This window comes from Hypomesus nipponensis, chromosome 16 (assembly GCF_054491055.1).
Source record: "Hypomesus nipponensis isolate SF chromosome 16, ASM5449105v1, whole genome shotgun sequence".
Taxonomy (NCBI): Eukaryota; Metazoa; Chordata; class Actinopteri; order Osmeriformes; family Osmeridae; genus Hypomesus; species Hypomesus nipponensis.
The window spans coordinates 3,684,436-3,699,375 of record NC_140376.1 but is presented as its reverse complement, the minus strand read 5'-3'; the positions used below and the strand labels follow the sequence as shown (position 1 = coordinate 3,699,375).

Here is a 14,940-nt window from a genome sequence, read left to right as displayed (position 1 = left end):
GCGTCACAGATGGCCTGATTCCATAACATGCTAGCTAACATAACATGCTACCTCTAGCTTGTATATTTAATGTTATTATATACAGAATATATTTATCGCTCAATCGCTCTATATGGATATATATATAGATAGATAATGTGCAGCAACAACCAATCCACTAGTCCTGACTTTAAGCTGTGTGATGAATTTTCTTATAAATTAAGCTGTCTTAGTCCCACAAATCATTAAAAAAAAACATCAGATGGAATCAACCTGATTTAATGTCTCAACTAATCCCGACATGTAACATAACATTCAGGCATTCACGTGGGCCACACTTTCAGGCCAAAAAAATCGAAAATGCACAAGGCTGATTATGGATAATAAACATCCATGATAATGGCACATTTCATCTCTATTCGTGGTTAGAGGGTACATTTTTGAAGCAAGACACAATGTTGTTAGTAATTAAAAAATAAGTAACCGTTTTCTAGTCTCTCGTGTTCCAGTGCAATGGTCTTCGTTTCTCTACATTTAGTTGGTCCCAGCAACAACAACACTCATAGTTTCAGAACAAATACTGGTATCAAATACAATAAACGTTTTAAAACACTAACAATTAAAAAAAAAAGACAAGTCAAATGCAATAGCAACACAGCATTAAGATGATTACTTCGACCTGTGAAGTAGTGGCCAAGTTTGTGACAAAATCTCAAACAGTCCAGACAGCTTGGAGCCATTTTGGGAATTAATTTGATTGTTTCATAAACAACTACTTGGAGCGTCTGATGCGCACATTTTTTTTTTATATGCAAATGATTACTGAGCCGTGAGCTTTACACCACTTTATAAATGCCAGAAACTGCCCTTGGTCAGACAAAATGCCCTCCATCCTTATTCTCGCATGTTTAGTTGATCAAACTGCAAAATTAGACTATTTGAATTGCACTGCCTTTCATCTTTGTATCTCAATGCAGTCTGTGTGTCTGTAAATACTCAATATATGCGTCTGTCTGTCTCCTAATCTCACTTTATCAGTGCTGACTGTCCTTGCTCCACCCCTCCTCCAGTCTCCAGGCTTGGCAGTGGCCCCCTCTACTGGCAGGGTTGTGTCTAACACCAAACCACGAGTGAGGAGTTTCACATTGCACAGACTCGAGATTAAGATCTTTCGAACCCATTCGGATTCCACCCTGGGAACCTAGACGTTGTACTGTGTTTTGTGTCAGTGCAGATCCCAGTCTGGTGCCACACAGCTCCAGGGTCAGCAGAGTGGGGACGTTATTTGATGTTGCGCAGGATCCTGCGGCAGTGGTTGGTCTTTAGCTCGGCCAGGGCCGTCTCCAGGTTACTGATGAGGTGCAGCAGGGTGGCGGGGTCAGTCTGGAGAACTCTGGCCCTCTTCACCCCTTCGTTGTCCTCAAGGTGCAGCTTTAAGGTCACCACTGGCTTCACCTGCTGGCGCAGGGCTCGACTGGCCAACTAGGTGGGAGGGAGAGAGAGTGAACACATGGCATTGCCGTGGAAACAGAGACAAAGACAGCCAGGCAAAACAAACAGATCAGACAGGAAGACGGAAACACACCTGTACATCCAGTCTCCACTCCAGGTTGTGGTAGTGTGGGAGAGAAGGGCTGAGCTGGCTCAGGATGCTTCTGATCTCCTTCCTGTGTTCCAGGTAGAGCTGTAGCAGGAGCTGGTTCAGTTCCTCAGAGAAGCCCAGCACCAACACTGAGTCCTGGAAGTCCACCTCTGAAATCTACATGCAGATAATCAGACAATAGGTCAGATGGATAAACACGCACTCTGGTTGGCAGCAGGGAAGAGCCACCGTGGGTTCGTCCTTACCAGAAGCTTGCAGCTCTCTGTCAAAAGATACATGAGTCCTTCCACGCCATGCTGCACCGTCTCCACGGCAACATTCAGCTTTCCTAAACAAGAATTCAGATGGTCCCGTGGTTGTACGCTCGACAGTGAAGACGTAGCCCTGACTATGTTGAATTTCTATACTGACTTGGTAACAGACGTTCAAATGTGTAGGCCAACTCAGCTATAGATAGACAGCTACCTAGCTGATACTTACTGGCAGCCCCTTCGTAGATTTTAGGGTTGGTTCCTTTTCGCAGGAATTCCACGGCAATTCGGCCGAATTCACCCACCACTGGGAACGTAGATAGCATGAGTTAGCCGAGTAGTTAGACAGCACAAGTTCCTCGAGTCCAATGGAAACAACTAGAACTTAAACAGTTTTGTAATAAGCGCAGCCACTCGTTAGCTAGCACAGACAGACATTACTTACCTGTTGGGTCTACCTCCGACAGAAAGCCCAAATGCTCCTTATGTTCATCAGATAATACCATCAACATTGTTACCGACTACTTTTACTAAAATGCAATCTAGTTACAGTAATTAATGAGTGTAGAGTTGAAAACCAGTACACCTTTAGCAAGCTAACCCATCCAAATCACATGACTGAAATAGTCCCATTCGAATAACATTCCGAGAAAACCATGCACAGTGCAATAACGGTTCCGTATTCCACAGTGACACTGCATGTTGGAACTTGAGTTACAAAAGTTTAACTTATTTACAGGGCTGTCAGGTCTCACGCATTAAAACCAAACGTTTGATAAAACTTGAGGGACCTGTTTTTATGTAATGTTACATCGTGGAAATGTTCCGTTTTGCTCAACGTAATTGCATAATTTCCCACCATGCTTTTCGCGTGTACGCAGACAAAGCCGTTTAATGCTGGACGACGTACTTAAGTTGCATGTCTGTTGCTCTAAACAAAGTCATAAGTAGGCTACTACGAGCTTGGGTATCCTGACAAACACAATATTACACACAAAATATTAACACCATTAACTATAATGTCATGGCCGAGAAAAGCGCCATAGAGGCTTTAACGATCTGCTCTATCACACTCTGGTTTCTCTTCAATACGTATAAGCCTTTCGCCTTTTACTAAAGACTTCCGTGGAGAGGAACATTACGAGTATCAATTAATTTTTTGTAGCCCCTCTAACGCGGGGCTTCTCTATCTGTTAAAAGCATGATCTGTTGAGTTGTTTCTCTATGGGTTTGGGCATGGCATGATGGTCCCACATCAAAACTGATTGATACTGGAAATCCTGAGTATACATTACGTAAGAGTGATACTGTGTAAAGGTCCGCCCCACCTTCTGGTATTCGTCATCACTAAAGGACCTGTTATAACTCTGAGAAAGTTTCAAATCAGACAGATTGTGGTGTAATTCTAATCTTGGAACAGAGACAGCTGCCAGCGACACTTAAGAATTCATATCTGAAGGTGAAAACAAAGACACATCGCACACACAGACCGTTTCTCCATGCAGTGATTCTATGTGTGACCCACAATGGTGTTGGGATAGGTGTAGTAAGTAGCTTGAAGGGAAACAATCTGCTCAGTGTGTGTTCTGCTGATCTGGGAGGGTAGAAATAGCATAGCAGTTGGGTCCGTCCTGTTGGGAGGGGGTTGGCTGAGTTCAGTGACTTGAGGACAGATAGTTCTGTGATCTCTATTCTCAGCCTGGAGAGGACATCCTCCCACCACACAGGGTCGTTTCCACCCGTTACGTTTCCTGAGTCTTGTCTTCACTCTGACCTCACCAGGATGCAGCTGCGGCAGCTGCAGCGCCACTCCAAGGAAGAGGCTTCAAACATCTCACGTGGCTCCTGTCTCTGTGAAGGCCACGTTGCTCACATGCCTCATTCTTATCATTAGATTGTATTTATTTTTTTACCCTGGAGAGGAGCCTGTGTGGCTATGAAATGAACAATGTCATCACTGTAGAAGCTCATACAAGGCCACCGAAGCAGGGAGGCGATCCTCCCATACTCCACCTTGACCTCTTCTGCCATCTTGTGGCAGAGACTGGTATGGCAACATCCTTGCAGTCTCTCGTCAACCTTATGTTTCACACAAATTCACCTGATTAACACCAGTATATAGAAGCAAATCAGTGACATGTTTTGACATTTTAATTTCCTCAGAAATTCAGGTTGCTCAAATTCAAACAGTACATTTAAAAGAGGTGAATTCAAAACCAAAAAATTCAGTGGTGTTAAAATATTATTATTAACCATTCAATGCCTTTTCAAATTCAAAACATTACATCACCAATTTGCTTCCATACCAGTATTCTCTAAATAACATGAATATGACGATGATGTCTATGCATTATGCTTTCACATGATAAAAAACAAGACGTTTTAATATGGAAAACATTTATTATGTATACAAAAAATATTTCAATCGTAGGAGTAATAATCAATAGCAATACAACAAACACACATTTGGCATGCGCCCTCCCCCATCCCTCCCCTCCTTCCAAGTCCTCTGTCAGTGATGAAGTTTAAGGTGACTGGCAGTTTGAATCAACAGCTCACGTCAAATCACCACAGATCAAACATATCAGCCATTTAAGGAAAAGGTTTAATTATGCAATTAAACCCTTGTTACTGCACTTCAATGGTGCATTTCCACATTTTCGGTTAACAGTAATTCGCTCCAGTGAGCATTCTTCACAGGCTTTACTTACTCATAGACTTAATTCACAAAGATCCAATTTCCCCAAGTTGTAGTATGTCACATTTCAAAGCCTACATGTCACATTTTGGCGAAATAATTGCGAGAATAAGCTAAGGAAACACACACACACACACATATTCATACTGTGTTCCTGTGGTTCTGAGTGTAGTTAACAGTGTATGAAACCAATGCTACTTCCAAACCATATAGGAAATCTCAAGCACCTTTCACCAGGAGAACACAGATTCCTACATTATATTACTCCTCAGTGTATGATGGGCACAGTTCTATCCTGATTTGTATTGTATTCATATTTAAAACAGGTTTTTTTCTGCGATGATTAGTAGTGATGGAATCATCGCACCAATACAGACTTACGGTGACCGACACTGCATTTCATTATAATTAGAACTTTGCCAATTCAACTGATCAATGTTCCACAGGACAAAGCCCTGTCATTTAGACCCAAACTTCATCATATTCAGAGAACTTGAAAAAGAAAAAAAACAGCACAAAAAAACAAGTAAACAAAATTGTTTTGAATAACCCTATGAAAATAATAACGATCATCAATAATGCAAAACACTGCATTCGAAAACATTACACAAAATAAAAAATTCTGTTTCCCAGGCCAATATTAAAATGATAAAAAATTCAGGCAACATTACATCCACTCGTGGTAAAGGTTGCTAATCCAATAAGAATTTATCCAATCAAATTGCTCCTCTTTCCTTTCCAATTTCGACAGCTAAATTGCTGTTGCTGAACCCTGGCGGAGCCAGTCCACTACCTCCCTAGTCTAGACACTTGTGAGACTTTGGAAGAATGGGAGATCACCCAACAATTTAAATCAAGGCCTCTTAAGAAAAACAGCCAAACGGTGTAGCTGTTAAGAGTCTGTATCCACAGCACCCCTGGAGAACTGAGAACAGGTTTTAATGGTGAAATCACAATCTTCCTGTCTCCCAGTCGTCAAATGTTGACAACACTAAACCTTCCTGGGCATTCCTAAGACTTTCAGGTTAAAAACAAAACACACAATCACAATCTTGTTTCATTAACATGAAACGCTGCTTTTGAATCTGATCACAAGACACATTAAGGGGAAAAAAAGATGCTCAAATGAGCTCACTTGTCTGAGAAACATAATTTTCTAATATAACAAATGTATGATGTCACCATGATTTCTGCCGTGTCGTCTCTGACAGCAGGGTGGAAACGTGTCGTCGGAGGGTCCAGTCACCCGCAGACGCAGGGAAGACAACCCTGAACGCAGTCTAATGACACCCAGACAATAACATCTTTGGTATCATCACTATACAATCAACTGCTCGATGGAGAATTTGGCCATCCATTAGCACAAATGTTTAATCGGTCCAAATGTTTTTAATAGGTCCTAAATCCTTGTTGTTTTCATTAATATTCAAAATGTATATCCAATGATTTAACATTTCTGAAGTCTTTTATTTTCAGAGAATGTCTAGTCCTATTTCCACCCTGTTGTCCTGACGACAATACAAGCTAAGGTAGCAACAGCTGTCAGTTACAATCTACACATGAAAAAGCAGAGCTCACGTGACCACCGTAAAGATCACATGACCATCTCAGAGCCCCTATATTGCCCTCCCTCCCTCCCTCCCCTCCCCTCCCCTCCCCCCTGCCTGGTGGTGACAATGACGTCATTTCGATCATTATTTTTTTTTTTTCTCCTTTAAGAACCTTCAAGAAAATAGTAAATACAGATGTGTGATTAGAATATTAGGTCCAATGTTTCTCTCCAATATGTGACATGACAATGTGCGATAGACAACGACTCTGGTAAGCCAGAAGACACGTCCTATGATTGTGGGGCTGCTGTGGGCCTCCATACCAGAAGGTGGCACTCAGCCCTTCCTAATCCAGGAAGCAGTATGTCCCAGAGACACTGAAGAGGATGGAGTAGGGATGGGCTGTTCCTGAACCGAAGGCATCATGACTCTACTTATCGACGAGGCATCCACACTGGTTGTGTTCTATGTGGTACTAAAAGGGGCCAGCGAGAAGGGCTGATGGGGTTCAGTCTGAACCCGCAGGAGAAAATCAGGTCCATACTTACGAGGATTAAAAATGGAGTCTGTTAAAAATATGGGCAGGCTCTTGTTTTGTCAGTTAAAAAATATTAAGAACACAAGACGGAAGTATACAAAAATATCTGAGTGGCTCTAGAAAAACAAAATGGGGATTTGTAGGAAAGACATCTGGAGTGGTCTTCCTTCACATGATGGAGCACTCTCTGGATGAAGTTTTAGAGACCTGGAGACAGACAGACAGACAGACAGACAGACAGAAGAGTGAACAGACCAACCAACCAGGAGAGGGAGGGAGAGAGGCAGGGAGAGAGAGGGAGAGGCAGGGAGAGAGAGAGAGAGAGAGAGGGGGAGGGAGGGAGGGAGGGAGGGGGAGAGAGAAAGGGGGAGAGAGAGAGGGAGGGGAAGAGAGAGAGAGCGATCATGAGCAAACAACAATTAAACATGGAATGACTGAAGCCTGGGATTTTCTGATCATCCGTCTACTTGTGTAGGTATGAGGCTCAGGCAGAGATGCTCTGGGACATACCTGGCCTTCCTCCTCTTCCTCCTCATACTCCTCTTCATCGTCTCCATTCTCCATCTCCATCATCGTCTTGGTGACGGTCCTCTTGGCCACCTCCTGGACAGACGAGGAACAGCACCATTACAACAACATGCCAAGAAAGGCTGTTTTAGCCCCAAAATTACATACCATGTGTTTGTTGTACAACTAAATAAAATGTATAAGGTCATGTATAACATCCTTATATGCCTTGAGAGCGGTTTTGTACAGAGTGGGCCTTTTTGGTGGCTCAACTTGGCGACTGTGTTCTACTCGCTGCCTACCTCGCCATCAGAGTTCACCAGGATGGTGATGATGTCATCTCCTGTGCCCCAGGAGCCCTGGCTCTTCCACAGCAGGTCGGAGGGGGGGCTGTGGGCCACGCCCGCCTCCGCACCCCACACCTGGAACACACAGCTTGTCAACACACACATTTCGTGACAGAAAAATAGCAAAAAGACACAAAAAAATGCATGTGTGTGTGTGTGTGTGTTATTTTTCCTTGCTTACCGTGACAGTCTGCCCGGCCTTGAGGTTGAACTTGGGGGAGAACTTGTAGACAATCTCTTCTTCAGCATCCACCTGCCTCCTCAATCTCCAGCTCCCCAGAGACTGGTCCTACACACACACACACACACACAACTGTTAGTGTGTCACGAATAACCAAACCACCACACACACACACACACGCGCACACACACAGCAGGGGGGGGGGGGGTCATCTGTCCAGACCCAGTCAGACGGTAGCTACCGTGTCTCCGTTGTTGCGGAGTGTGACGGCCTTGCCCTGCAGGTCCATCTCCTCGATGGAGACCCCGCCGCTGGCCTCGGCCTCCTGGCTCACGCTGAGCTGGGGCAGCTCCACCTCCAGCTCCACACGCTTCCTCTTGCTCCGCGAGGAGCTGCTGCCCGTCGCCCTGGAGACGATCACCCTGCCAGAGGGGCTGGGGGACAGCTTCAGCCTGGAGGGAGGGGAAGGAGGGAGAGACTCGTCTTTAGGGCACTGATGTTTAACATTCTTGCCTTCGTGTTGGACTAGCAGGTGTGGAGGACGAGCTGCCCGAAGGCTCCCTCCGTCCACGCCAGGGGCTCTCCGCTCTGCCGGGTGGATCAGACGAGCGCGGCATGAGAGGAATGCCAAGTGGAGGGAAGGAGGCGTGAGCTGGGTATTACAACTATTCAGGTGAATGTTTATCCTGTTTGTACGTTGCTGCCTGGGGACATTCCTACTGCTAGACCAGGCATGCATCTAAATGTCACACACACACAGTGAACACCTTTCCATCAATCTCAACACGTCCCTTAGGGAGAGAACATCACCGACAAGAGAGGACTTGAACACCCAGAGTCCCACCTGGAGAGTCTGTGACTGGCCTGCTCCGGACACACGGAATGTCGCCTCAATAGCTGCTTTCAACCGATTGGTCAGGAGCACGGTGCAGGAATGTACAATTAGGGGCCGGAATGTGCCGTTAGGGTCCAGAATGTTCTCTCTTCTGTGTGTGTGTGTTGGGGCGTGAGCACCTGTCCTCCTCCTTTCCCTCCAGAACGAGCTCAACTATGTGTGTGTGAACTCCTCCTGTGTGCTGTCTTTCTTTACCCCCCCAAGAGGTACAGGGACATTCCCCCCCAGGCAAGTAGGGTGAAGTGCCTTGCCCAAGGACACAACGTCATTTGGCACGGCCGGGAAATCGAACCAGCAACCTTCTGATTACTAGCCCGATTCCCTAACCGCTCAGCCACCTGACTCCCTCTTATAAAGTGTGTGTGTGTGTGTGACCCTGGTACCTGTCCTCCTCCCCCTCCAGCAGCTTCCTGTAGGCGTTGATCTCCATGTCCAGGGCCAGCTTGACGTCCAGCAGCTCCTGGTACTCGTTGAGCTGCTGCTGCATGCGGTCCCTCATCTCCGCCATCTCCCGCTCCTTGCCGTCCATCTGCCGGCGGTGCTTCTCACGGTCAGCCGCCAGCATGTCCTCCAGCTCGCGCACGCGCTCCTCGGACGCAGACGCCTGCGAGGGGGAAGGGCGGGTGGGGTAGGGGAGACGCCACGCCAGGTTACATACGACAATGCACACGCGCTGCAGGATAAACATTGACCCGCATAGTGGCGATGCCACGCTCACACCTCGTTCCCCTCGACACAGCGAGTCAGAATCTTGTGGCGCTGTGTGATTGTTAAGACGTGTGTGTGTGTGTGTGTACCTGCTTCTGCAGGGCAGAGAGCTGGTAGGCCAGGCTCTCGATCCTCATGTGTGCTTCCTGCAGCTCCTCGCGGGCCGTGCCCACAGCCTTGTCGTTCAGGTCCGAGGACACCTTGGCGTTGTCCAGCTGACAGGGAGAGAGAGAGACAGAGACACAGAGAGAGAGAGAGAGAGACAGAGAGAGAGATAGAGAGAGAGGGGGGGGGTCAGTACACAGGCTGGCATTCAGTGTGAATCACACTTTTAGTTCACGACTTCTAACCTTAACCCAGTGGTTCTCAATCCTGGTCCTCGGGCTGCCCTGCATGTTTGAGATATTTCCCTGCTCCAACACACCTGATTTAAATGAATGGTTATCAGGCCCATTTATTTGAATCAGGTGTGTCGGAGCAGGGAAATATCTCAAACATGCAGGGCAGGGGGGCCCAAGAAACCACTGCCTGTGAGAACCGCTGCCTTAAACCCTACCTGCTACTGTGGTGTTTTGTTGACCTTGTTGAGTGGGTGGGTGAGGTCTGTGTGTGTTTTGTGCAGGTGAGTAAATATGTGTGTTGCAGGGAACCTTGGACTGGGAAATGCATTCATAAAAAGGTGTCACCTGCCTGTGTCGAGTCAAAAGGTGAGCGAGTGTCTCTCCCCCCACAAACCATGTGTTTAGATGATGTATGGGTGACATGAGGGTATTTCTGTACAGGTGTGTGTGTGTTTCTGTACAGGTGTGTGTGTGTGTGAGGTACCTTGGCCTTGAAGGTGTACTCCAGCTCCTCCTTGTAGATGCTGACTTGCTCCTCGTGCTGCCTGCGCAGGTCCTGCAGGGCCTGGGCTAGCTTGAACTCGTAGTCGTGCTGCCCGCCGCTGTCCACCTCCACCGTCCTCTTCTCATGGCGCCGGCGGGTCTCACGCACTTCCTGGACACAACCACGGCATCGACCGTCAACAACACGTTTGTGTGCCGGTTGCCAAGACAACAGCCATCCCATACAATGAATATCCCTCCAACCTCAATCTCATCCATCCATCCATCTCCTCCTCCTCCTCTACCACGCCCTTTAACTCCTCCTTCCTCCCCAGCCCCCACCTCCTCAGCCCCCACCTCCTCAGCACCCCCCGAGCCCCCACCTCCTCCTTCCTCCTCAGCACCCCCAGCCCCCCCCTCCTTCCTCCTCAGCCCCCCCCCCAGCACCCACCTCCTCAGCCCCCCCCACCTCCTCAGCACCCCTAGCCCCCCCCCTCCTCCTTCCTCCTCAGCCCCCCCCCCAGCACCCACCTCCTCAGCCCCCCCCCCACCTCCTCAGCACCCCTAGCCCCCCCTCCTCCTTCCTCCTCAGCCCCCCACCTCCTCAGCCCCCCCCCAGTACCCACCTCCTCGAACATGCTCTTCCTGAACTGCAGGTCCTCCGTCAGACTCTGGCAGCGGTTCTCCAGGTCCACCCTCATCAGGGTCTCCGCCTCCAACTGCTTCTTCCCCACCGCGTGGCTCTCCTCTGCCTGCAGGAGGCGACGCAGAGCATCAGCACATTGTGTGTGTGTGTTGGTGTGTTTGTGTTTGTCTCAGTGCTTATCGGTGAGTATATGCAAGCTGGACATGGCTAGAAGTTGTGTGTTTGTCTAGTTTTAAGCCCTACACTCTGTGTATAAATGATATGTGTGTAAACGCATGTATGCAACGCCTATTAAATGAGTCATGTCTCACCCTGCACAGTTGGCAGCTGACATTTTCCAGTCTGAGGAGCATATGGCTACATAACAGCCAGACTGGTGCCAACATACATTGAAACGAAAGTGTGCGCCAGTCTTTTCCGCTCTGTACCGGTGGTTATCTAACATGCCCATATATAGACATCCCACGTGAAACTAAAACCCACTGCGTCAGGGTGGGTGTGAGGGCAACCACCGTGATACAAGGTCGAAGATAAAGGAGGGACACACCTAGCAACCACCCAGGCAGACTAGGAGATTGGATCTAACTGCAAGAGTTTGGCCATTGTTCAATTTTTTTTTTTTTTTTTATGAGTCTGTGAGTGAGTGACTGGAGAATTGAGACCTTGGCGAGTTCGGCCTTGAGGTCGCTGAGTTCTGCAGCCAGGGCATGGTTCTGGCTGAGGGCGGTGTTGAGGGCGGCTTCGCTCTGGTTGAGCTGGGCCTCCAGGTCCTTGGACCGGCCCAGAGCCACAGCCAGGTCACCATCCTTCTTCTTCACACTGACGGGACACACAACACAGTCAGACTTGAATCTATGCAAGTGCACATGAATTAGGATTAATAAATATCCTTTTTATAAAAAAATAAAATAAAAGATTAAATTTAAAAAAGAAAATGACATACATACACATAATAAATATATATATATATATATATATATATATATATATATATATATATATATATATATATATATATATATATATATATATATATATATATTTATTGTGTGTATGTATGTCATATTTTTAAGTATATGAATATGTGCCTGTCTAAGAAAAGGATGTATACTCGCATTTCAAGCGATTCATACATTTGACTTCGCTTTTGTTTTCTATCGGAATATAATTGTTGGACCTGACTGTTCTTGTCAGGGTTCAAACTGAAAGAAAGCGCTATAAATCATGCTAGCTATGACTCATCATGTGGACCATCTCTGACTGCAAATAGAGAGCGAGGTGAGTTCTACAGTCCTGACTTCCTCTTTGCACAAGCGTTAATAAGCAACTGAAAATAACAAACAATCAACAGAAAGAGTGAATCACTTGTCATACCACACATCTGCCATCTGTCTCTACAGGACTAAAACTCTTCAAGACCCATCTTGTCTACAACTGACCCCGAGGAAATAGGATTATACAGCAGATTAAGTAAACCAGGTTTACATGGTCGGTTAGCCGAATTACCAGTCCCAAGACTACTAGCCAATCAGAATTCCCATTGACGGACTACTCAATCCCCAGTGGTGTTTAGCATGGTAGTGTTGGGGGGGAGGCTACAAAGATGTCCTAACTAGATTATTACTAGTCTTTTGGGATGAAGGAGTAAAACTCCTGCTCTTTATTGTCGTTTTTATGGTTTCGATTTGAATGGATATAGTTCATGGTCAATGTTACATTGACTTCCAGAGAAATGAAAGGAAAAAATGTCTTCAAGGCGTTTAAGCCTCTTTAACAAAAATGCACCACATAACACGGACTACGTGGGAATACACATGGGCTCTGTAAGAGGGGGAGGGGGGAACCATGACTAACTTCAAAAGGAAAGAGAACTATGATGTCCTGTGATAGTCGAGGGTCTGGGCCCTGGAATCGGAGCGCTGGGAGACTGTGTGTGGGGGAGTCTGGGGCTGACTCACTTCCTGGAGAGCTCCTCTAGATCCGAGTTTGCCTTTCCCAAGTCGATCTGCAGCCTCGCTCTCTCCCGCGCCGTCTCATCCAGAACACGTCTGGCGTCCGCCAGCTCCGCCTCATACAGGGACTTAATCCCTGTCACCTGGTCGGTGGAAGACGAATACAAAAATACACACACACACACACACACACACACCGTCAGTCATGTGAGCGGCATCTGGATCTGCAATCTACATCCCCGCCCATTCTAAAGGTTCCATACATAGTCCATCTAAGGCGTGGCTTTTTTTGAATACTTGAAGGAAATTTAACGGAAAATCTTTTTTCTTTTTTTATAGGAAATTCATAGAAATCCTTTTTTGCTTTCTTCAAGGAAGTAAATCAACTACAATTTTAATGAAAATGATTTAACAGATAAATATATATGCACACCTAGTACTATGTCTTGCCATTCTCTGTATCAACAGTTGAAACTATTCATGTGATTTGAACCAGAGCAGCTGGGAGGGGGATTACATCACAGTAGACGTGTTTTTCTCTGAAGTGAACTGACTTGGAGTAACAGTCAGAGATTCAAACTTTTGAAAGGCGCTCCGCCCCCCCCCCCCCCCAGCCACTCCCATCTGGCAGCCATATGAACAACAACCCACCCCGCGTCCCACCCTCACCCCAGCTAGAGGCTCTCTCTCTGCCTTTCCTTTCCTTCCCTCCCTTGGCTCATAGCCACATCATAATCCCATTCGGGGGACAGTATACATAGGGCAAGTCAAAGCCCTGCCTAGCCCAGGCAACTTTCTGTATAAACACTATGCAACTGCATAGGAATGCAGTTGTAGTAAAGGCTGGCTGCTGGGACAGGTCAGAGGGCATAAAGCCTGCTATAGGTGGCTATCAATAGAGGTGTGTCTGGATGTGCTATATGTGACATGTCGTTCTCACAACACGGACGAGTATTTGACACAAGTTCACCTGTAGACTCCCGAAGTAAAGAAAGTATATTAGAGCATATTGCCTTTCTGCTGTCAAATTGAACCATGAAAATAATCACTTTTCAATCAACAAGACATAACCATTTGCGCTTTTCTGCACACTACTTGTTTAAAAAAATCCACCCACCCCTGTCCTGTAATTCAATTTCAACCGTTCTTTTTCTTTTGACTGAGTGGGAGTTTTACTTTGCCGATCAGAAAATTAACCATTACGGTTACGATGGAAAAGTTGTATTCCACACTGCATGTGGCTGACACCTTGGTTAACTCTGTTGTCAGATCCCTCAAATCAACATGGTTCTTAGTCTACCTAGTCCTCCCAGGATTTCAAGGACACTGACGACCAGTGTTGAATTTCAGCATACATTTTTTTAAGGTGTAGCAAGATATACACATTTGTCACAGAAGGTCCTCATGTAATGCAGCAGAAACAGCGATGAAGAAAATGTCAACAAGCTTGAAAATGCATTTACAAAGTGCCTTTAGGCAAAGGAGCTGGATAGTTAGACTAGCAAAGTGAATGAATGATATTGAGTAGCGAGCCAGCTTGCTAGCAAGCTAAATCACCGGCACGGTAAGCGGGTGGTGCTGGCTGGCTATCATACGCCGTTGTATATCAGCTAGCTACGTACGGGCTGCTATTCGACGCTCGAATTACCTCGCGTGTGGTGACTTCCTCCTTCTCCGAGACTTTAACCATGAGTCGGTCATTCTCGAGCTCCAAAGACCGAACTCGGTCGATGTAGACGGCAAGCCTATCGTTCAGGTGCTGCAGATCCTGTTTCTCCTGCAGGCGTGAGATCCTGGTTGGGGAGAGCGGGGTCGCGGCGGCTTGAGCTGCAGCGCGGCTAGGGGTTGCGGTCGCCATGGCAAAGTTTAAACTTTAACTCCACTCTGAACTGCTTCCAAACTTTTTTTCCCCCTGCGAACGGAAAGCTCTCGCAGTTGTCTGAAAACCGGTTTAGCTGCTCACAACCAACCTGTATTGGCAAACTGAATTAAATCCACAGCCCACCACTACAGTTTGCTATCTACTATTATTGAAAGAACTCACTAAGATGGCCGTGTTCAGTTCACGCTGGCCGCGCCAAAAGGAGCGTTTGTGTAGGTTTGTGGGAGTTGTAGTCCCAATGTAGAAGAGCATGTCCCATTTAGTATTATTATGATTTAATATAAAATGACAGGACTACTATGGAATATAATATAGTTGTGTCCTCCTCGGAATATAAATGTTAGCGGGGCGGCACTATAGACATTTTTACCTGATTTCC

The 14,940-nt window shown here is 46.5% G+C and overlaps 2 protein-coding genes and 1 non-coding gene across 3 annotated transcripts; 1 reads left to right on the top strand and 2 right to left on the bottom strand.

Moving 5' to 3' along the window:
- Positions 1 to 242: 242 nt before the first annotated feature.
- Positions 243 to 2,659, bottom strand: commd2 (COMM domain containing 2). The gene is made up of 5 exons (XM_084676008.1): positions 2,279 to 2,659; positions 2,063 to 2,140; positions 1,828 to 1,910; positions 1,565 to 1,738; positions 243 to 1,461 (listed from the first exon to the last, which is right to left on the bottom strand). Exons 1-5 carry the CDS (start codon positions 2,343 to 2,345, stop codon positions 1,261 to 1,263), a joined length of 603 nt encoding a protein of 200 aa, XP_084532134.1. The 5' UTR covers positions 2,346 to 2,659; the 3' UTR covers positions 243 to 1,260.
- A 243-nt stretch (positions 2,660 to 2,902) lies between these two features.
- On the top strand, positions 2,903 to 3,016 carry LOC146254415 (U5 spliceosomal RNA). The gene has a single exon (XR_014731623.1). It is a non-coding gene; the product is annotated as a U5 spliceosomal RNA (small nuclear RNA).
- A 3,176-nt stretch (positions 3,017 to 6,192) lies between these two features.
- On the bottom strand, positions 6,193 to 14,728 carry lmnb2 (lamin B2). Its single transcript, XM_084675558.1, has 12 exons — positions 14,328 to 14,728; positions 12,686 to 12,822; positions 11,390 to 11,546; positions 10,708 to 10,833; positions 10,083 to 10,253; positions 9,347 to 9,472; positions 8,933 to 9,153; positions 7,896 to 8,106; positions 7,655 to 7,762; positions 7,429 to 7,548; positions 7,130 to 7,222; positions 6,193 to 6,826 (listed from the first exon to the last, which is right to left on the bottom strand). The coding sequence occupies exons 1-12, from the start codon at positions 14,535 to 14,537 to the stop codon at positions 6,788 to 6,790; spliced, it is 1,719 nt and encodes a 572-aa protein (XP_084531684.1). The 5' UTR covers positions 14,538 to 14,728; the 3' UTR covers positions 6,193 to 6,787.
- Positions 14,729 to 14,940: the final 212 nt, after the last annotated feature.

Coding starts and splice junctions, on each gene's coding strand:
- commd2 (XM_084676008.1), bottom strand. CDS start 2,345: ATGTTGATGGTATTATCTGATGAACATAAGGAGCATTTGGGCTTTCTG. Junction 1,911..2,062: donor AATCTACGAAGGGGCTGCCA/GTAAGTATCAGC, acceptor ATTCTTGTTTAG/GAAAGCTGAATGTTGCCGTG. Junction 1,739..1,827: donor CAGAGAGCTGCAAGCTTCTG/GTAAGGACGAAC, acceptor ATCTGCATGTAG/ATTTCAGAGGTGGACTTCCA.
- lmnb2 (XM_084675558.1), bottom strand. CDS start 14,537: ATGGCGACCGCAACCCCTAGCCGCGCTGCAGCTCAAGCCGCCGCGACC. Junction 9,473..10,082: donor AGTACACCTTCAAGGCCAAG/GTACCTCACACA, acceptor TCTCCCTGTCAG/CTGGACAACGCCAAGGTGTC. Junction 7,223..7,428: donor TGGTGAACTCTGATGGCGAG/GTAGGCAGCGAG, acceptor TCGTCTGTCCAG/GAGGTGGCCAAGAGGACCGT.